Below are 22,186 nucleotides of genomic sequence, written 5' to 3'. Positions count from 1 at the left end.
ACAGAGCATAGATAGGAAGGAAAAGCAAATAGGATGGTCTAGGCAGTAAGAAGAAAGGGACTAGAGTTTTTAACCTTAAAATATGACTTTGATAGCACACAACTGCTGGGATCTCGGGCTCTGCAACTGCCTGGGCCATGTCTCCTCCCACAGTCTTCAACCTTGGAGTCCGAATGATAGTTTAATCCAGTCTCCTCTTCAACAGATAAATCAACTAAAACCTGAATAGGTGCAGTGACTTGGCCAAGGTCACACAGCTGGTTAGAGACTCTCCGGCTAGATCGTTGTCCCTTGAACTCTACCATGAACTCAAACACTGCTCTGAGAAAGTGACAAACTTTGCCACATGTACCACAAGTTTAAGTTTTGTGGGCCATCTCCCTGTTGGTTACCAAGGAGCCTCAGAAGCTCCAGTAATTCAGAGTAAATATCCCATCCCCCAGAGGGCCTTTGGGAGGACTCTGTAGAGAACAAAATTCAGCAGTCTGACCATGGCATATGATTCAGAACATTCAGTCCCTGGACACATGGCACAAAACCAAAATGGCCACTATTCGATAATACCTCAGTTTACCAGAACATGTGTAGCCAAAGCTGTTTCCATTCTCACTTTGGTTCTTCCTGGGAGCGGGATTTGAAGATACAATGATGAAGTGAAAAATCCCATTGTCTGACAAAAGGACAGAGGAGTTGAATTTGAGATTTCCCTGGAAAATATGAACTACATGGGCCCCACTTAGGGATGACCATATGTCCCATGACAAGACATAAAATTCACCAACACCTTTCTTTTTTTCCCATATGCTACTTAGTTCAAAACAATCTTTACCTTAGACACAATGAAAAAGTGTTTAAGAAACAAACTTATTATTTGAGAACTTTTTCAAGTGACCATTATTTTCTTTGCAGGAATATGTTCCCTCCAAATCTGGTGGAAGCCTGCTTTAAACAGGTAAACACTCTATAGCCACTAATTCGCTTTTGAAATTCCTCTTTGGCATACCAAACAGAGTGGGACCTCCTTATCCATTTTGTTTTATTTTTTTTTCCATTTCTCTGCAGTAAGAAACACTCTTTTGCCAACCAGATGGAAAGCACTAGGGTTTTCTGGGGGATTTGTAGGGTGTGGGGAGGTCTTACCCTGTACTAAAGGCTTATTAGTTACCAGGTACTAAATGTGTCGCATACGAATAGCTCATCGAGTCTCTGTTAATTGTTAAAAAGGCCAATCAGGAGACTCCCTCCCTCTTCTTGTCCCCACATTCCACACACAAAAGCCCACCAAGCAAACAAATTCTAGTGGAAAATACATTTACAATTTGCTTTAAACATTAGAGAGATTATTCAAGTTTCTGGGTTTAATGTAAAAAGTGAATGGGTTGTTTTTTTTAAAGTCTCCTAAGAGCCTTATGGATTCTATGTGCCAAGCACTAATGTTATATGCAGTCCTCACATGAATATGATGGGTATCATTGTCTTCATTTCATTGATGAGGAAACTCGTCCATGATAATTCAGGATGGTCTAATAGGCACAAGATCTTACAAGTAATAAATGGTAGATCCAGAATCCAAACCTACTGTGCTGACTCCAAATTCTATCCTCTTTCTGCTCCTACATTCTGCTTCCTGGAAAGGTTTGAGACACCTCCCTGGAGGCTATAGTGAGGTCCAGTTCCTTTTCCTTTTCGCCCATATCCAAACAGTTCTTGGCTGTCTGTGTTGTGGATACAAATATACTTTGCTGCTAGGGATTAAAGTTCATTCTAACTTCACCTGAATAAAAAAAGCTTTGTGGCCCAAAACATTAAAAGGAAAACACTTAGACATTCTGGGTTAAATAATAGTTCCAAAACATTTCTCCAGATGGTGTTACTTGACCCTAGTTGTAATTCCCTAACCCTATCTGTAAAACAAACAAAATAAAACCCCAGCCTTGTGGAGGACTAAATTTTACACATACAAGTCACCCTTTGTCCCCCCACTTTTTAAAATTTTTGTTGACTATTTTTAATAGGTAATGTGTGCACACGCTGCAAGATTCAAACAGAATCCTTTCCTTAAAAAAAAGTTTAAGAAGCCCAAATCGAACTTTCTTTATTCAAAACCAACAATAATCATAAATAATAAACCCCTTTCAATCCAACAAGCCAACCCCAGCACCATGGGGCTGACTATTCCAGTTAGTCAGCTGGCACTGGACAACATCAAAAATGCTGATTTCTAGCAGCACCAGGAAAAGTGCAGACTTAAGCAGATTTATTGTATTTGGTTTGGGATTGCATTTACAGGATTTTGAAAGGGAAGCAAAAGTATCTTCCCAGATCTATTTGTCTTAGGCCAGAATGCAAACGAGGTTGCTATTTCTGTAGGCTACAAACTGGGTCTAAGGGGAAAGACTTGGAGGCTTAGGAAAGGCTAACCAGGATTGGAAATCTACCCTAGACAATCCATAAAATGCATAGGCATCCTGATGAAATAGAGATTTGAGAGTTGACGGGAATAGGACACCAAAAAGGGCCAGTTTCTTTGTTACTTAGAATTACAAGCAGTATCACTGGTTGTTCAGAGATGTGTCCCCAGTATTGACAGCTGGCCGTCCTTGTTTGAGAATAGTGGTTTCCTATTGGACAAAAAAGTCTCCCATTCACTCTTGGTAGAGAAATGGCCCAGCACTTCATGTACAGCTGTGAGAACCAGTCAACATCCATACATTATTACTCTCCCTGATCCTTGACTACCATCAACACAAAGGCCAGGAATTCTGCTCTCATTAAAATCATAGATGGATGGGCTTAATTGTTTTATATGGTCACAATCATATGCTCACATCTTCTGTCTGGGGCATCTATGCAGAAGCTATTGGGAAAACACCATATCTTGAATACGAAGAGAAATTCCTTTATTGACCTGAGAGTTAGGTTGTCATCCTCAGCTATTAATGAAACATCTATTCTTAAGAATAATATTATCAGAAGTGCCTAGAAGACCTTTGTTGGGGAATTTTTAAATTGTTTTAAATTTTGTTAAGTTTTTAACTTAATTCCAGTTTAGTTAACATACAGTGTTTATTAGTTTCAGGTATACAACATAGTGATTCAACAATTCTATACATTATTCAATGCTCATCATGATAAATTCTCTCTTTAATTCCCATCACCTATTTAATCTGTCCTCCCACCTACCTCCCCTCTGGTAACCACCAGTTTGTTCTCCATAGTTAAGAGTCTGTCTCTTGGTTTCTTTCTCTCTCTCTCTCTCTCTTTTCCCTTTGTTCATTTATTTTGTTTCTTAAATTCCACGTATGAATAAAATCATATGGTATTTGCCTTTCTCTGACTGACTTATGTCACCTAGCATTATACCCTCTAGCTCCATCCATGTTGTTGCAAAGAGCAAGATTTCATTCTTTTTATGGTTGAGTAATATTCCATTGTATATATGTACCCCACATCTTCTTTATCCATTCATCAGTAAACAGTCACATGGGCTGCTTTTATAATTTGGCTATTGTAAATAATGCTGCTATAAACATTGGGGTGCATATGGGATTTAAAAATTTTACTATTTAATGAAATCCCCAGCTAAGTCTAGTCCCTAAAGGGTTTTGTTATTGAGCACCATTAGCCAATAGTAGTGTAGTACTTTAAAATTTACAAGATGTTCTCATATATTCTGCTCAATTTGATCATCACAACAACCCTGTGAGGTAGAACCACCACAGTTCTTTCTGTTTCACAGCTGCAGAACATGAGCTGAAGGATGTTCAGTGATTTGTCCATGATCCCATAGCATGATCCTATAGACAGTAAAGGGACTATTGTGAATGTTTGGATTTATAGTTCTTAAAAGCCCATTATAGTCATTTTATTAGGGTTTAAAAAAAAAAACCCTACTTCAACGTCTTCAGCCAGATACCTCTTTCCTGTTAAGATATGCTTTTTATTTGAGTGCGTGTGTGTCTGTCTGTGCTGAGGAACTGGTAGGGGTTTGTCACAGATTAGATGGATAGATGATAGATACCTTCTATAACACTATTCTCTGAATGCAAGGTATTGTATATGATTATAGAAAATTTGGACAACAGAAAAGTTAAAAACAGAAAACAAAAATCACCGTTAATCCCTGTTGTGCCTTTTCTTTTAAAGTTTAAAACCAACTATGAGAAGAGAAGCTTTAAAGTGCCCATCCAGTCCAATGAAACACTCGTGAGCGCCGTGATAAACAATGTGTCGGAGGCCATGGAGACTCTTACAAGGATCACAGAGGAGCTGGTCCCAGTTCCAGGGTCTGTGAATGGGGTCAATGCCCTTGGACTAGTTGTCTTCTCCATGTGCTTTGGATTTGTGATTGGAAACATGAAAGAGCAGGGGCAAGCCCTGAGAGAGTTCTTTGATTCTCTTAACGAAGCCATCATGAGATTGGTAGCAGTGATAATGTGGTACGTATTTCCATTGGCTACATATGCTGTATCCAGATGCTTATTACCATCAACATGTGTTCTGTACTGAGGAAGATGCCACCAGGCAGGATAGCCAATTGCAACAATTCCACGTGGGTAAACACAAGAAAATCAATGATTTCCTGTGCCTGTAGTGGCCTTGAACCTGTCTGCAAGCCTCTCTTAATAAGTTTGCTTCCTTGTTTTTGAAAGGTGTCTACTTCTTCACTCCGGTGCTGATGGGATCCCATTCCTCATTCCTTCATTTTATATCTATTTAGTCTATATCTATTCAATATATGTTCATTAAGTGTCTACTATATGCCAAGCATATAATGCCAGGTACTCTGGACATAGCAATGAAGAAAACAGACGAGGATGTCCTAGAGCTTATATTCTTTTAAGGGACATAGAAAATAAACACACAAATCCACCATGTGCTTTAGTAACAAATACTGTGAAAAAATAAATAAAACAGAAAATTTTTTTTGTGTGATCTGATATGATAAAAGGCAACTGGGGAAGAAGCATAAAATTTGCCTTGGATGGTTTGAATGGTTCACAAAGGCCTCTGAGGAGGTGAGTTTGTTGCTAAGATCTGACCGAGGAGAAGCTAGCCATTCAAAGTGCCAGGGGAAGAGCATTCCCAGTGGAGGGAAAAGCAAACATAGAGGCCCCTTGACCTTCAGAAAAAGTGAGATTGCCTCTCCTCCGTTTCAGCCCTAAGAAAGAGACATCAAATGGCAATTTGGTGCACCGCCTGGAGGACTCATGGGAAGCATTATAGAATGCCAATCCAGAGTTTATAACAAAACTTCCTTCAAATAAAGTTGAGAGTAGGGTACAAATGAAAACACTAAATCTGCAAAGGAACATTGACCTTGGAAAGTAAATTCTCGCCAGCTGGGAGAGAACCGTTTGATTGGTTTAGGCCTCATGTAGGGGTTGCTTTCCCTTTGGCCTTTATTTTTAATCCAGACTCCTTCTTGGCACTGGAGGGACGGAGGCATCCATTTCTAAGAAAAGCCCTCGCCAACATGATTAAAAATATCCTTTGTCTTTATTGCCTCCAAAGCCCAGAGAAATCCATTTTTCAGGAGCTTGTATGAGGTGGATGTGAACTTGGGCACGAAGACTGATCAGAATGCGGTCTCCACAGGAGCCCTTGATTGAAATCCTGGGGCCCCTCCTTTGAAATCCTGGCAGAGCTGAAAGTGGACATTTATCTTCATATTATGAAAATGCCTCCACCTTTCACCTCTTTTATGAAAGAAGCCCATTCAAGGCTGCTGAATGAACCTCACATGTAGCTTTTCTAGCTGTACATTTGCCTGCACATTCAGCCTTGAGTTATTACATTTCTGAAAACAGGTACTTATAATTTCCTGGCCTGTGTTTTTAAAGGACGTTTAAAAGAAGCATTGTATTTTTCAACTTGAAATAAGACCTCCACAGTTCCCAGCAGACCCTTCTCCTTCAGGGTGATTGGCCCCTCTGTTTTTGGTAACGTGAGTTTGGGCGTAGTTCACTGCATACATCAAAGGGAGTTGAAAGCAGGGCAGAGGGATCTTGATGCAACAGGGGTTGCTATACATACAAGTTGTTTTGTGTCTCGTTTGTTCATTCTTGCCAGGCTACAGGGGAAGATCACAAATGTCAGTAGCAGCCGGTGGGTGACAACTACTTAACTAGAACATCTGTAACCTGATCGTGGCGGTACCTGCATACACATTGTTAATTTGAATAGCTTTGGATTGATTATATGGTTGCCTTCGATCTGTGGGAAATGGTACTAGTTTTCCACTGTCACTATAACATGAAATTTACTCAGTAAATTTATTTAAAAGCTGATTTGAAGACTAATACTGAGTGATAGTGTAAGTGGTATGTAGTATGGGGAAAAAGTAACAAAAACGGACTTTGATTGAGATGACTGCAAATCTAAAACACTGAAATGGCATTGTGTGTGTCTTGCTTTAAGTTGGAACGCAGGCTCTGATGTGGGAAACCCTCCCGAAGTCTGGATATTGGTTCAGTGGATTCTGGCTGTGCAGGGTACTTAGAAAGAGAACAAAAGGCAGGGGGAGTTGGGTGGCATCTGAGGACCGCAAAAGTGACTCAGATGAGGTGAAAGGAGAATGATCTAGAAAAAGAGGTGAAAACAAAAAACAAAAAACAAAAAACAAAAAAAACCCCCACAAAACCTCTGTACCTGTCTTTTATCATAGGCTAAGGAGAAAAAAAAAATTGTGGCCTAGCGAAATTCTGAGAGGAAAGCCTGATTATGTGCTATTTATAGTTAAATTTATATTTAAAAAAGAAAAGAAAAGGGGCGCCTGGGTGGCTCAGTCATTTGAGCATCCGATTTCAGCTCAGGTCCTGATCTCCTGGTCCATGAGTTGGAGCCCCACATCCAGCTCCGTGCTGACAGCTCAGAGCCTGGAGCCTGCTTTTGATTCTGTGTCTCCCTCTCTCTCTCTCTCTCTCTCTCTCTCTCTGCCCCTCCCCCACTCATGCCATGTCTCCCCCCCCCTTCTCTCTCTCTCTCTCTCTCAAAAATAAATAAATTTTAAAGAAAAGAAGTTCACAGTTTCTGCAAGTTCTAATAGTCTCCTGGGCACAAAAAGTGTGGAAATAACCCTCACGTTTTCTTGTCACATGGTAGTTTCTTTGGAATAGCTCATTGGAGATCAGGCTTCCGACTGTGCGTATGTTGCTTCTACATAGGTACGCCCCTCTGGGCATCCTCTTCCTGATTGCAGGGAAAATTGTTGAGATGGAAGACATGGGAGTGATTGGGGGGCAGCTTGCCATGTACACAGTGACGGTCATCGTCGGCCTGCTCATTCACGCGGTCATTGTCCTGCCCCTCCTCTACTTCTTGGTAACTCGGAAAAACCCTTGGGTTTTTATTGGAGGGTTGCTGCAGGCACTCATCACAGCTCTAGGAACCTCGTCCAGGTATGTATGGATATATGTGTGGCTTATTCCTATCAAGAAATGTAGCTCAAACTTAACTTTAATCCAGAATCCTGGGAGGCGGGGGGGGGGGGGGGGGGGGCAGGGGGTGCAGTTCTGGGTTTTACACTTCCAGGCATATGAATTGGCCTTTTCACTCAGGTGCTAATCAGACCTAGTTGGGATTGAGGGAATGGTTGGCTCTCCTTTGGGGAGGCAAACGTATCAGCGATTCCCTTCCCGCCCACTGTCATCTCTCTCTTCCAGTTGACCTTTGCCTGAGGGAAAGATGGCAGAGTCACTCGGCACAGGCCATGAGGATAGGGGATAATCACAAGTGATGCCTCACAGAAGAACCCAGGAGCAGGAGAGCTGCAAATAACCCAGTGAGGGGACCCACACTGTTGCTAACCCTAATCCCCTATTTATACAAGTGCTGACTTAGTTCCCTTTAAATTAGGACATGGGAGAGGAAGGAACTCTGTCCAAAGTACCAAACACAGGGTCATGGTCTAAACCATCTGGACGATCAGCTGACACACCTTTTTTTTTTTTTTTTAACCATTCTCAGTTCTGCTACCCTACCCATCACCTTCAAGTGCTTGGAAGAGAACAATGGTGTGGACAAACGAGTCACCAGATTTGTGCTCCCAGTGGGGGCAACCATTAACATGGATGGGACTGCACTCTATGAGGCTTTGGCTGCCATTTTCATCGCTCAAGTTAACAACTTTGAGCTGAACTTTGGACAGATTATTACAATCAGGTATGAGGAAAGTTCTACACAACATTTGCTTAAGAATGACTTTACGTGATGAGACGGTGATCAGGGATTGGATAAAGAAACTTGTTGGAAAGCAGATCATACATAAACCGGAGGTTGGGGTTTGTGGCAATAGCTTTACTTTTGATGTTTAGATATTTTTATTAGTTTTTTTTTAAATTACAGATGTACACATTTATTAATAATGAAATTCTAATAATATAGAAATGTAGATAGTAAGAAGTGTAACTTACCTGCCACTATCACCCCCCCCATCTTTCCATAGGTGACCACTGTTAATGTTTGGGGTACAAAAACCATTTCTAGTGCCTAGACACACACACACACACACACACACACACACACTTTTTTTGTAATTAATGGAATCATACCATGCATACTGCTTGCCACTGGATTGATTTATTTATCAATGTACCATCGATAAAACATCTAACTCTTTTAAAATCTACAGAATATGGGGTGCCTGGGTGGCTCCGTGGGTTAAGTGGCCGACTTCAGGTCAGGTCATGATCTCACGGTCCGTGAGTTCAAGCCCCACGTCAGGCTCTGTGCTGACAGCTCAGAACCTGGATCCTGCTTTGGATTCTGTGTCTACCTCTCTCTCTGCCCTTCCCCTGCTAGTGCTCAGTCTCATTCTATCTCTCTCTCTCTCTCCCAAAAATAAATCAAAACATTAAAAAAATTTTTTTAATAAAAAAATTTTAAAAAATAAAAATAAAATCTACAGAATACATAGTATGGATATTTCTTTTTTAAAAATGTTAGATTAGGGGCGCCTGGGTGGCGCAGTCGGTTAAGCGTCCGACTTCAGCCAGGTCACGATCTCGCGGTCCGTGAGTTCGAGCCCCGCGTCGGGCTCTGGGCTGATGGCTCAGAGCCTGGAGCCTGTTTTCGATTCTGTGTCTCCCTCTCTCTCTGCCCCTCCCCCGTTCATGCTCTGTGTCTCTCTGTCCCAAAAATAAATAAACGTTGAAAAAAAAAATGTTAGATTATACTTCAGTTTTAAATAGCATTAAAATGCATTAGCTTTTACTGACAGTATTTAAAAAATACACTTGAAAAACTGGATTAACATTTTCTCTTGGGTTAATTTTTAGGCACTATAAAATAGAGGAGAGGCCACATGGACAAATAGATTGAGAATTTTATTTCCGTGGACTATTTTTTAACTATTACATTTGAGGTATCTGGTGAAAGGTAATTTTCCTTTCCACACCTTCCCCTAATTTTTTAGTTTCCTTCTCCAGAGGCAACCACTGTGGCTTGCTAATTTCTTTTATATTCTTCTGGCACTAGCCCATGCATATCCATGTGCATATGTGATTGTAACCCCCCATTTTTACTCATTAACAGTCAGTTATGCACAACAGACCAATAAGTGACTGCAAGAGAGACTCAAATCCAGATCAGACCCTCCTCTTCAGTGTGTGTGTGTGCATGCGTGTGTGTGTGAATTATTATCAGCAATTTATTTTGGATATCGAAATAGTTTTTGCACTTTTCATTATAAAAACTATCTTACAAATGGGAAAGTTGAAATAAAATGATGACAGACATCTACCCAAATCCAACAATTAACATTTTACCATTTTTTGCCTCTTTCTCTGCCTTCATTAAATTTCACATATACAGAGTCCAACATAGGTCTCCTGAGAATAAGAGTCATTTTCTACATAACCACAATAGTAGGAATCTTTAAAATACTTCCAGAATACCCACTCTGTATCCAAATTTCCCCAGTTGCCCCAAAAATATCTTGTGTAGCCTTTTCCCCTAGACCACAATATAATCCATATCTATGGCTTGCATTTGGTTTTTATGTCATTTTAGTCTGTTTTCAATCTCTCAATTCCCCCACCTTTTGTGTGTGTGCGCACATATGTCTGTTTGGAAATAAGTTATGTTAGACTCCATATATATGTTTTGAGTTACTGGAAAATAATAATAGTCGTAGGATGCGTGATGATTAAAAAATGAGGCCGATCATGGCCAGAAGTGAGTGGCCTGGGGGTTCTGGGAGGCCTGAGCACAGTCTGACCACACTGGGACTGGGAGTCAGTATCTCAGCTCACCATAACCTATTCTTGGGCATACTCTGGTATACTGGTTGAAAATCCCTGAGTTATAAACAAAGGTTCAGTTGCATGTGACAGAGTAAAAAAATAATAATAACAATAAGAGTGACTTCAAGACAGAACTGCATTTTTTCCTCATGTGGAACAGCTCTGTTCCACAAAGCCCTCAAGGCTGGTAGGTGTTTTACAGTGTAAGGGACTGGGGTGTCGTTTCCATCGTCTCTGGGGTGTCACCCTCATCCAAGTGGTCCAGGATGGCTTATCATCACCTCCAAATCTTAGCCACTGGGAAGAGGAGGAGGGCATTGCGTGCAAGGTACTTGGTCACTTTCATCCATATTTCATTGGCCAGAACTTAATCTCCAAGGGAGGCTGGGAAACGTAGTCTTCATTCTGAACAGCCATTTACCAACCAAATACTCTAGTACCACAGAAGAGGGACAGTATGAGGGAACCATATAGTCTCCTCCACAGACGTACTGCTTCATTAATTCCACTTTATATCTAGGTAATACTTTACTATTTATAAAACTATTTATAAAACATTTTCCACAGTGTCACATCAGCCTGAATCAAATAGGTATTTAACAGAGTCCTAGACAGGTTGCATGCCTTACAAATCAGGTCTACACTGCCTCCATAAAAAATATTTATAGTCACACAGAACTTTGTTCATAAATCATTTGCTTTTGCATTAATAACTTTGATTTGTTTTTCTGACCACATTAACCTTATAAGTTCAGTAGCTTTACAATCCTCTACTTGGACAGAATTATTGGAAACAAATTGTTATTGTAACTATGCAGTCTTTTAGACCTTGGAAAATATTTTCAGGTATGTGCAAAAGTACATAGCTACCATTTAAAAATGGCTGTAGTTGGGGCGCCTGGGTGGCTCAGTCGGTTAAGCGTCCGACTTCAGCTCAGGTCATGATCTCACCGTCTGTGAGTTCAAGCCCCACGTCGGGCTCTGTGCTGACAGCTCGGAGCCTGGAGCCTGCTTCGGATTCTGTGACTCCCTCTCTCTCTGACCCTCCCCGTTCATGCTCTGTCTCTCTCTGTCTCAAAAATAAATAAACGTTAAAAATAAAATAAAATTTAAAAAAAAAGAACCTCTTCATAAATACTGGTTAACGTTATTGTTAGCTCCGCGGGTTTTTTACACTCTCATCTAAAGGTTTCTAAAGCACGTCCTCTTCTGTTAACTTGGCAAGTCAGACATCGCCGCTGTGCATGGTTTTTCCGGGGCCTATCATTTGGGGAGATGTGTACAAATGTTTTACGTTTGGGGAATTCTTTTAACAGCATCACAGCCACAGCCGCCAGTATCGGGGCAGCTGGGATTCCTCAGGCGGGCCTGGTCACCATGGTCATCGTGCTGACATCCGTGGGCCTGCCCACCGACGACATCACGCTCATCATCGCCGTGGACTGGTTTCTGTGAGTATGCTCCGACTGCCTCCCGGCTTGCTGTCGCAGGGACCCCCTCTGTCTTCCTAAGGAAACTGGCAGCTGGGCACTCCCGCCAAAAGGGCTCCAAGAGCAGGGGCAGCTTGGCGTGTAATTGCATTGTCCTCACCGCCTGGTCCCTGCCCTTATCTGGAGGCCAAGTCCCAGACGCCAAGCGCTCTCGCTCCCTTATCAGCCCAGGGGGCACATCTGGCAACTACACTTCTCACTCCATAAAGCCATCCGGCGATTGGGAAACCGGCTGTCTGAAAGCCGACATAAATCAGCAAGGCATTTTCTGAATTGCACAACACGTCCCCGTGGTGGTGAGAACAGAACTACAGGCCCCACACACTGGCTCAGGCCCTTTTCCTTGTGCTTCCCATTCCAATGGCGTAATGCAGCACAGATGTGCGCATCCGAACCCAGCGGGGAGAGGGGCAGCCGTGCAGTGGGAGAACTAGTGAAGCAGAAATGACTTTTGGCTCTGGGGAAAAGGCAGCCCCCATCCCCTCAGACCCTAATTTGGGGGGCCCAGCCCTCTCTCATGTTCCCCTCACCCTTCCAGCTGACATTATCTGCCTCTTTTCTCTCATAAATTCCCTTTCCGTTGCAAAAACATCTTTTCACAGGCTGCCCAAAGCCAATGCCTAGAAGGACACAGTAGATGCTGGAGTCAACTGTATGTTGTCTTCACTAGAAGGGTCACCAGGAGCTGACGGGTGTGCTCAAGGCACGATAGGTGGCAGCAGGGTAGGCAGTTGAGAGCATGAGTCCCACAGTCACTTGGATCTGTTTGCATCCCAGCCCGGTGTGACATTGGGCAGCCTCACCAGCCACCCCAGTTTCCACCTCTATAAAATGGAGATGATAATGCCATCCACCACCCCCTGGGGCTGCGAGGATTAACTGCAATGATGCACGGAAAGCATTCAGCCCACTGTTGGGCCCACGGTTGGCACTCAACTCCTTGAGGACTTTCATAGTGTAAAACTGTGATTCTCAAAGCTTTTAGCCTCAGGACCCCTTTATACTTAAAAACTACTGAGGATCCCAAAAGTTTTTATCTATATGGATTCTACCAATATTTATCATATTAGGAAAACAGACAGTTTTTTAATTTTTTTATGCTTTTATTTTATTTTTGAGAGAGAGACAGAGTGCGAGCGGAGGAGGCGCGGAAAGAGAGGGAGACATAGAATCCAAAGCAGCCTCCAGGCCCTGAGCTGTCCGCACAGAGCCTGACTCGGGGCTTGAAGTCATAGACCATGAGATCATGACCTGAGCTGAAGTTGGATGCTTAACTGACTGAGCCCCCAGGCGCCCCGAAAACAGACATTTTTAAGTGCTAAATTCATTTAAAGGTTATAATAATAAATTCATTACATCTTAACATAATATTTTTGCAAAAAAATGTCATTGACCAAACTAAAAATTTTGGGAAAAGAATGATGCCCTTTTATTTTATTTTTGGAAATCTCCTTAGTGTCTGGCTTAATGCAAGACAGCTGGGGTCTCCTAACTGCTTCTGCATTGAATCTGTTGTGGTATCTTTTGTGTTATGTTGTAGTCTTTACAAAACCCCACTAGGCTTTCATGAAAAAATGAGAACAAAAAAGGGCAAATAACATCTAGCATTATCACGAAAATAGTTTTGGGGCATCTGGGTGGCTCAGTTGGCTAAGCATCTGGGTAGGCTCAGGTCATGATTTCATGGTGGGTGAGTTCGAGCCCCAAATCGGGCTCACTGCTGTCAGCGCAGAGACTGTTTTCGGATCCTCTGTTCCCCCCTCTCTCTCTGCCCCTCCCTGTTCGTGCTCTCCCCTCTCTCTGTCTCTCTCAAAAATAAATTAACATTAAAAAATAAAATAAAATAGTTTTGACCACAGGCACCCCCAGGGGTCTCTGGATCACACTTTGAGAACCGCGGATATAAAGGAAGGTGAATTGTAGGAAAGAGAGGCAACAAGAAATTTTAAATAAAAGGAGAAAGGGAAGGGTCATTACCCACTGTTAGGACTGGAACTAGTAACTGAAGATTGGTAATCTATATATCCTTATAACTTTTAGTAACTACTATTATAAATATTATGTGTATTATGTGATGTTGCAATTGGTGGATACACCCAGCAGAATTTTAAAAAGATGCCTCTAAAGACTTAGCAGCCAGTTCACAATATGAGCTGAGATCACATGATGTTCACAGGAGCCCTGTTTTTCCTCCCCCACACCTACACCCCCAGGGACCGCCTACGCACCACCACCAACGTGCTGGGAGATTCTCTTGGAGCCGGCATTGTGGAGCACTTGTCAAGACACGAACTGAAGAACCGAGACGTAGAAATGGGTAACTCGGTCATCGAAGAGAATGAAATGAAGAAACCCTATCAGCTGATTGCCCAGGAAAGCGAAAGTGAGAAACCCATGGACAGTGAAACCAAGATGTAGACTAACACACAAATGTTTTCTTGAGCAGCGGGTGTTTGCAAACCATTGTAAAATGTTTCCATCTCGTTACAACTCATTCTGTCCAGTAAGCCCCTTACCTCCCTTGTCCTGCATAATACACTGATAGGATTGGGAAGTAATCATCCAAAAACAAGGGAGGATTTTGCGAGTCGGATCAGATCTTACAAGTTTATGTGGCACACAAAACTGTAAATGTGGTTCTTTTATAAGGTAGAGAGTCAAACAAATAGTAGGCTAAAATATGCTTTTAAATCAACCTACAACGTTTAAAAATCCTTCAGAATACAATTCAGTTTTAGTATCAAAACAAAACAACTTGATAAACCACAATCGGTTATCAAATGGGACAGTAGAAGGGTTTGTTCCCCTTTCTCTGCCGATTTGTGTTTTGATTTTATTAATAGCAAGACAATATGAATACTCACCTAGTGCACCTGTGAGGAAGCACATAAAAGTGAAATTTCCATGTGGCCATGGGCACGTTACATCTCCTCTCTAGGCCTCAGTGTTCTCATCCGTAAAATCAAATGAGTTCCCCAGATGCCTTTATGGTCTCTTCTAGCCCAAACATCCTGTGACATCACGAAGAGCCTCCCCTCTATTTTCCCTTGGAACATCCTGTCCCAAGCAGGTATGATTCCATGGACCATGGGACTTTCAGAAAGGACGTTTACTAGGAATGAACATTTCTAAGTAGGGGACGGATGGCTGTGTGGTTTAACCAGGTCCTGTGGCCAGAATATCAGTCATGCAAGTCACCAGGCTGGAGGCCATTTTGGGAGCGGAATTATTCACGAAACTCTGCTCGGTCCTTCCCAGTACGGGAAATAGGCCCTTCTTTCCTATTCTTCCCAAACCGAAGGGACTTCTCTGGGCAGGATGTCTCCCACCACTCCTCAACTGACTATGGACTTTTAGGAAGTAAAATGTAAGACTAGCAACCAGCAGGCATGCTCATAGTCTTACTACGGAACACTAAAGAGCCAGGTAGGAAAGAACGGAGCATGGTTGACGTTACACAGGGGATTTTGAGACACCAAGATTTATAGATGATCTTTAAGGAAGAATTTAAAAGGAGAGGTTCTTTTTTTTTTTTTTTTTAACCTGAAACACTTTGTCTCTTCAGTTCAAAATCATCCCCCAAGGAGGTCCGCATATGAAAATATGAGGTCACTTCTTATATATAAAGAAGTCAAATGAATGAGCTCTCTCTCTAATAGAGGTCCGTGAGCTGGGTGGGTGGTCTCTTATTTGAAAAAAGTTTTTGCCTATAATCAGAAGTTCTTAGAATAAGAGAAACAAGATATTTCTTTGTGTAAGAATTCCACATACCAAGTCATTCAAACCCTTCGGCCGGAGTGGGGTTTGGTTTTATTTTGTTTGTGTCCCTGAGAGAAATGGTAGAAGATGAATCAGTATAAAGACACGGTCAATGGGGTTCCAAGAAAAAAACCAGCAGGGGCATTAGTTTCAGGCGAGGCAGCTCCCAGGTTTAGAGGAGATTAATTTTTTACCCCCTAAGGAGTATTCATTCAGTCAAAGACATGAAGTGGGAACTGTCAGACAATACCAGCTGTGTTTGAGTCTCTGACCGAAAATGGTGAAGAATGGGTTTAATTATGCTAACAGACTGGATATCTAGACATACACCCTCTGATATACAGTTAGAGACATTTTTTCTAGAGATCGTGAGCATCACGTGTGTACAAAAGTTAACGTTAGGCTGTGGTGGAATAACCATTTAATGCCGAGGCCTTATTTGGGAGATACACTCTGAAAGTTAATGTACGTGGCTGTCGTCTCACGACACCAGTAGAGCAAAAATTAATCATGTCAAATTAATTCTGTTACGCCGTGTGATCTTTTTTTTTTAATACTAACCATTTCTTATGGAAAGTAAATCCTCTAGGACGATCCTCTCGCCAGCCCATCACAGGCTCTGCATATAACATGCACCCCGTGTGGACTGAGAAACATTACTTTGTAGATGTATTTTCAATAAAGAAAAAAAAATAGTTTTACATTATAATTTTGTATGTTGTTGTTATTCCCATAAAGTTCCCATTCATGGAAGTATTGCAGTAAGCTCAGGGCAATGCCGGGAAGGGATCCCCTCCAGATCTCTGTAGGTTTTTACTAGGCAAAAGCTTGGGAGGACCAGCTGGGGGAGCCAGTCACAAGAAAATGAGGAAGGATGCCTGCTCTCCCGCCCAAGTCCTAGAACTAGGCTTGGTGAGGGAAGCACTTTGCAGTAACAGCCCCCCCTTACTTGTCCACATAAATTTCTCAGAGAAATTGAATCATTTCCACGTGGGGATTAGAAAAGTGTAATGCCACCGTTGATTCTCCCCAAAAAGTAATTTCCTGCCTGGCCTTCAAATTAGGTAGATTTATCTATGTGATTACTGCTGCCATTTGTGAAAAGAGCTGAATAAGATCTCAAGGGATGTTTCAGAAGCAGCCCCCGTGCTAGTAAACCCTTCTTTTCATAAAGAACAACTTGTGGACTACTGCATTTTCCCCCTCGGGCTTTTTAATAAAAAAAAAAAAAATTGGCAGACAGTATTATGGAATGCCCAGGTTGAAGTTGTGTCTGGAGACTCTTAAATGTGACCCTCTACCTGTAGGTAACAGTCAGAGGAGAGGCTCTTAAGTAGGGTCTGGAAACCCTTGGGTCATGGGTTTCCATGTGAAGACCTCAGTGGGTTTGCATAGCCCTTGAAACTGTAGGGAAGGCTTTGTGCATTTTCTTTTTTCTGGGGTAGAAACTTTAATTCCCATCTGTTTCTCTGAAGCCTCTTTTGACCAAAAAATTTACAAATCAGCGTTTGATCAATAATACATCCTAACTTATTTCAAGGCATCTGTGGTATTCACATAGCTGATTGGGGAGGTTCACAGCCCGCGGGAACCAAACCAGCGCTGGCCACCTTGAGGGGACCCATATCTGGACATGGGTGAGGACATTCTGGGCACAGAAGCATTCAGGGAAGTGCCACAAAAGATCAATCCAGTACTAGGAAATGCTTCCTGCTGCAATCACCAGGCTTTTTCTCACTTCTGCAGTCTAAGCTGGGTTTTGCACCCTTTCCAGAGTGCAAGTCTGAGAAGCTGGTCATCCTCCTGTGGGAGGTCTGTGGAGACATAGCAGCTCGGTCAAGGTGTGACTGTATGGCCTGTTTTGGGGGGCGGGGTGGGGTGGGGATGCAGAAGATGATGGGGAAGGAAAACATAGATCGTTAGGCGTGGTCGTCACAGATCTGTTCACAATATAACTGGACATTTTTCAGGTGAACTTCTTAAAAATGTTTCTGATAAGTAAATACATTTCTAACAAGGTTTTTAAATCCTACACTTTGAGAAGCTGGGGGGGGGGGGGGGTCTGTGTGTTCCCTTTCTCATATTTATCCTTTCAGCACCACTGTCTTGCCCCAAGCAGGATTCCCTTTCCCAAGTTAAAAAAGTCTCACTCTCCAAGTAAAATCCTTTTTTGTTGTCTTTATTCATAGGCACCACGTCGAAAACAGGGATTTTCGTGCTGCTAATTGCGTGGGTCTAAACGGAGGTTAGAGGAAGGGTTCATTTCCTTGGGAGCCGAGTGAGGAGCGTCCTGCGGGGCGGTGGGGGGGGGGGGGTGGAGGAAGGGGGTGGGGGGGGTTGGGGGCCGGGAGCCCTCTTTCCGGGCCGCCTCTGGGCACTTGACCCGAGGCTGCTGTCAATCATCCGGCCTCCGCCGCGGGCTCGCAGCCTCAGCTCCCACCCGGGTGGTCCCCCGAGCTGGGGCAACAATGACCAGCTCTGTGTGGCCTGTTCCCGGGCGCCAGAACAGTTGGGAGGTGTCACGTCGAAAGCAGGCTCCGAATGAATAAATAAACCGACGGAGAAAGAGCAAGGCAGGAAGAGCAAAGGAAGCTGATGGGGAGCTTGTTAAGAGGGAAAGTGGGAGATGAGAAATCTCTGGGTTATAAGAGGCCCGGGCTGGGGAAGCGATACCCAAGACAGCCAACAGGGGGAGCCCGGAGCTCTTTGCGGGACGGCGGGGGGTGGGGGGGTAAGGACTGAACTTCCTCTTAGAACTTGCTTGGATAAGCACCTAAGGAATTCCAAGGTCTACAGAGCAGAGGGAGGATAAGTATAAGAAAGTCATCCAGCTGTTTAAAAGTTTTCAATGCCCCCATTTCTGTTTTCGCTCTAGTCTTTCTGCTTCTCCAATAGCCTCTCCCCCAGGAACCCCTTCCTTTCTGGGTATTCTCCTTTTGGTCTCCTTGTGTCCTGCCTCTCTCCCCTCCCAACGCCTTTTTTGCCATCCTGTTCTGAATTCTCATCTTCCTTTTCCGTCACTTATGCTTCCCAGGCACAGAAAGGAACTCGGAAAGCATGATGGTAACATTTTCCAGCTGATCTTTCCTCATCATGACCACAGAACTCTTTGTCTCAACCTTCAGTTTGGAAAGTCACGTTTACTGAATCTGCACACACAAGTAGGGTGGTCGGATAAAATAAAAGATGCCCAGTTAAAAGTAACAATGTCTTAGTATAAGTATTAAATAACAATGCTTTAGTGTGGGTACATCACAAATATTGCATGGGGTAACCTGTAATTTAATTTGTGAATCTAATAACCCTACATACAAATGAAATGAAGAATTCAAGACAGTTTATGTTTGCCTCAATGAAGTGATACTACAGGTAAAAGTTTGTGTGATTACTAAAAATAATCATCCTAACTTTAATTTCTCTCTACAAACAACACGCTTTAAAAGGCAGTCCAGACCTGGGATATTTCCCACTATTTATTTGCTTTGGGGACATTATCACTCATTACATGATTGTAAATCTTGTGGCTGCATCTTAAAAGCCTGATCAATCACCTTTTAGACTTCACAGAATAGTCTTAAATAAATTAAACAGTATTTCAGCTATCCATGCTTGAAATATTTTAAGATTCACATCTGTTTTTCTTTTCTTCTCATTCCTTTTTTCTCTCCTTTCTTTTTCTCAATCCTTCCTCCTGACCACCACCCGCTCCCCCCCCCAAACAAAATATTTTCTGTAATCCATTACAGGGCTGAAAAATTTGGCATCCGCATACTGTTTTCCACTGGTGAACACATTTTTTTCATTTGGGGTGCTCCTTTTAGGAAAGCGCCCATATTTTTTTCATATTGAGCTATTCAAAGGCTATCACTTTGCAGTCATTGTAAACTTGGGAGTGAGGCATTTCTCAAAGGTTTTTTCGGGGAACTTCCCCATCCGTGGACGGGCATCATTCCTACAAAAGCCCCTTCTTTAAATCCAGGCTGAAGCATATGAAAAGCAGGGCCCAACGGATACTGCAGAAGGACAAAATATGCCCCTAAAAATCATAAACTGTTTCCCAATAATTGCATATGCACATGTTAAAGGTAGCAGTGAGTCTCGGAGAAGATGGTGTCAGATGACTTTTTCAACTCTGCAGGTTCAGGGGATCCTAAGAAGGCCTGAAGGCAGCCAGCCTGGAGTTTACAGACACTGCAGGAGAAAATAAAGACCATCCAGGAAGTCAGCTAAGCCACTAAAGGAACTGATGATGAGTCTGCCCTGGGGAGAACTTAGCACTTAAAAGATTCTGTCACCAAATCCCACTGCCTTGGCACCACAGGGCCTCTGTGAAGCATTGTTTCATTTAAGTTGATGATGAGCTATTTGCCAAAGAGGTAGAAAACAAACTGGAGAAAGTCCACGTGGGAATTAGGAAACTAACACAAGTAGACTCAAACTAGCTGCGTGTGTCCTAAAACCCAAAGGCCTTCAGCTTCAGAGTGGTGGCTGAACCTAAACTTGTCCGCAGCACTGGGCTGAATCCACACTTGTTACACCTGAATCCTCGAGCAGTTTCCCCAGGGTCCCAGGATCGTCTTCATCAACCCTGGAACGTAATCCATTGACTTCATGGTAATGGCAGTTCTAGAACAGCTTCACTGGACAGGTCAAGTGCAAAGCAGACTTGGGAAAAGGAGGTTTAGTCTCTCACTTGCTTTTAACCACCTGTGGTTCCTTGACCTGATCGTCCAGCGCCCTCATCTGTACATGTGGGGGACTGGATGAAACCTGCAGTCTGCAAAGCAAGGTTGGTATCAAGTTTCTGCACGTTGGCAGAGGTGTCACAGCGGGCTTCTGGGGTCAACTAAACTTGACGCACGAGAGATTAAACTTCAACTTCCTCATCCTCAATGAATATAAGAATGCTGTCTTCATGAGGATGTAAGGAAAATGAAACAGATGATAATAGAAAGCCCCCAGCACGGTTTCTGGCACTTAGAAAGATTCTTAGGATGTTTAGAACAAAACCGGCTCAGTGAAGGAGGAAGAGAGTGGGGGTGACGCTGCAGAAGGGGGGAGTGTTTCCCAGCTCCATCTGTGGGCAGGACGGAGGCCAGGAGGCCAGGAGGCCGCAGACCTACATCTTCTGGGAGGGGGGCTGTCGCCCCTGGAAACCGGCATCATGAGAAACCCGCGGGCCTCCTCATGGAGGGGCCGGGGCCTCTGCGCCCGGGCGGACCAGCAGCCCTGCCAGTCTCCTCCGAGGGCTTTTGTTAGGCTGGGCTCCCGGGAGCACCACACTGCATGGCGGTTTTGTGCATGGCACAATTTGACACTCTGAGGAGACCACCCAGCTTCCTCCTGAGTCTCTCAGAGAACAAAACTGCCCCTCTGTGTGCCAGTGACCTCCCCTTCTGCTAGGCCCCCTTCCATCCTCTGCCTCCCTGCCAAGGGGAACCAGAGAGGCGGTCAGGCCCTGGCTCTGTGGGAACCCAGGGGATGCTGTGCTAATGAGCTGGCCCCAGCAAGGACAGACGTTGTACCTGCGGTGCTGCTGCCACCCCGTGGCAAAGGTCTCTCTCCGGGCTCCTCGTGGCCACTCCAGACCAGGCTACGTGGAAACAGCACTTGCCTGAAACTCATTACTCAGTGACGAAAGCAAGGGCCACAGAGACAGAAAATAGTTCAGAAAGCTGAAGCAAAAAAGGAAATTGAAGCATTCTGTGTCTACAGCAGTGATGCCCAAGGTGTGGTCCCCAGACCAGAAATATCAACATCCCTTGGGAACTTACTAGAAATGCACATTCTCAGATTTCCACCCTAGGCCTACCTAATCAGAAACTCAGAGGGTTTAAGACCGAGCCCTGCCATCGGTCTTAATAAGCCTTCCAGGTCGTTCTGCTGCGCACCAAAGTTTGAGAACCACTGGTCTAGAGTCCAAAAAGAAACAGACTTTGGCGTTGACAGACTGTCCTAATCCTGGCTGTGCCTCTGAGCTGTGTGACCTTGGGCGAGTTACTTAACCTCTCCACGCTTCAATTTGCCCAATAATCAATCCTATTTTCTAGGATTGTTGAAGGCTAGATAAGAAACACAGGTAAAGTCACTGACATATACACATGCTTGATAAATGGTGCTAGTTTGGGGTGTTATTATAATGGGAATACATGTATTCACAGTACCACTAGAATACACAGAGAAAATGAAGTTCTTTCCTCTATTTAACATATATTTATAGAGCACCAGCCATAGTAATGGGTAATATAGGCACAGGGATGTACAAAGAAAGTCCCTCCATTCATAGAGTTATATTCCAATAAACATGCACTATGGACTAAAGAGTGTACCCTCCAAAATTCATGTGTTGAAACCCTAACTTCCAATATGACATATTTGGAGATGGGGCTTTTAGGAGGTAATTAAGGTTAAATGAGGTCGGTCATAAGAGTAGGGACTTAATTCGATAGGATTGGTGGCCCTCTCTCTCCATGCACACACACCGAGAAAAGGCCCCATGGAGACACAGGGAGAAGGCTGCCATGTCTAAGCCAGGAAGAAAGCCAACCATGTGGGCACCCTGAGCTTGGACTTCCAGGCCCCAGAACTGTGATAAAATGAATCTCTGTTGTTTAAACCGCTCAGTCTGTGGTATTTTGTTATGGTAGCCCAAGCTGACGAAGACATAGGGTCAAGTTGGAGCATCTTGGTGAC

At 43.4% G+C, this 22,186-nt stretch overlaps 1 protein-coding gene across 1 annotated transcript in view; it reads left to right on the top strand.

Moving 5' to 3' along the window:
* Positions 1–16,199, top strand: part of SLC1A3 (solute carrier family 1 member 3) — a 79,714-nt gene extending 63,515 nt beyond the window's left edge. The window contains exons 5-10 of the mRNA XM_003981454.6: positions 910–952; positions 4,147–4,439; positions 7,167–7,400; positions 7,969–8,163; positions 11,561–11,695; positions 13,948–16,199. Of these exons, the coding sequence (XP_003981503.1) occupies positions 910–952; positions 4,147–4,439; positions 7,167–7,400; positions 7,969–8,163; positions 11,561–11,695; positions 13,948–14,152 (1,105 nt within the window). The 3' untranslated portion in view covers positions 14,153–16,199. The remainder of the gene's footprint in view (positions 1–909; positions 953–4,146; positions 4,440–7,166; positions 7,401–7,968; positions 8,164–11,560; positions 11,696–13,947) is intronic.
* Positions 16,200–22,186: the final 5,987 nt, after the last annotated feature.

This window comes from Felis catus, chromosome A1 (assembly GCF_018350175.1).
Source record: "Felis catus isolate Fca126 chromosome A1, F.catus_Fca126_mat1.0, whole genome shotgun sequence".
NCBI classification, from domain to species: domain Eukaryota; kingdom Metazoa; phylum Chordata; class Mammalia; order Carnivora; family Felidae; genus Felis; species Felis catus.
The sequence above is the reverse complement of the archived record's forward strand: the minus strand, read 5'-3'. Positions and strand labels throughout refer to the sequence as shown.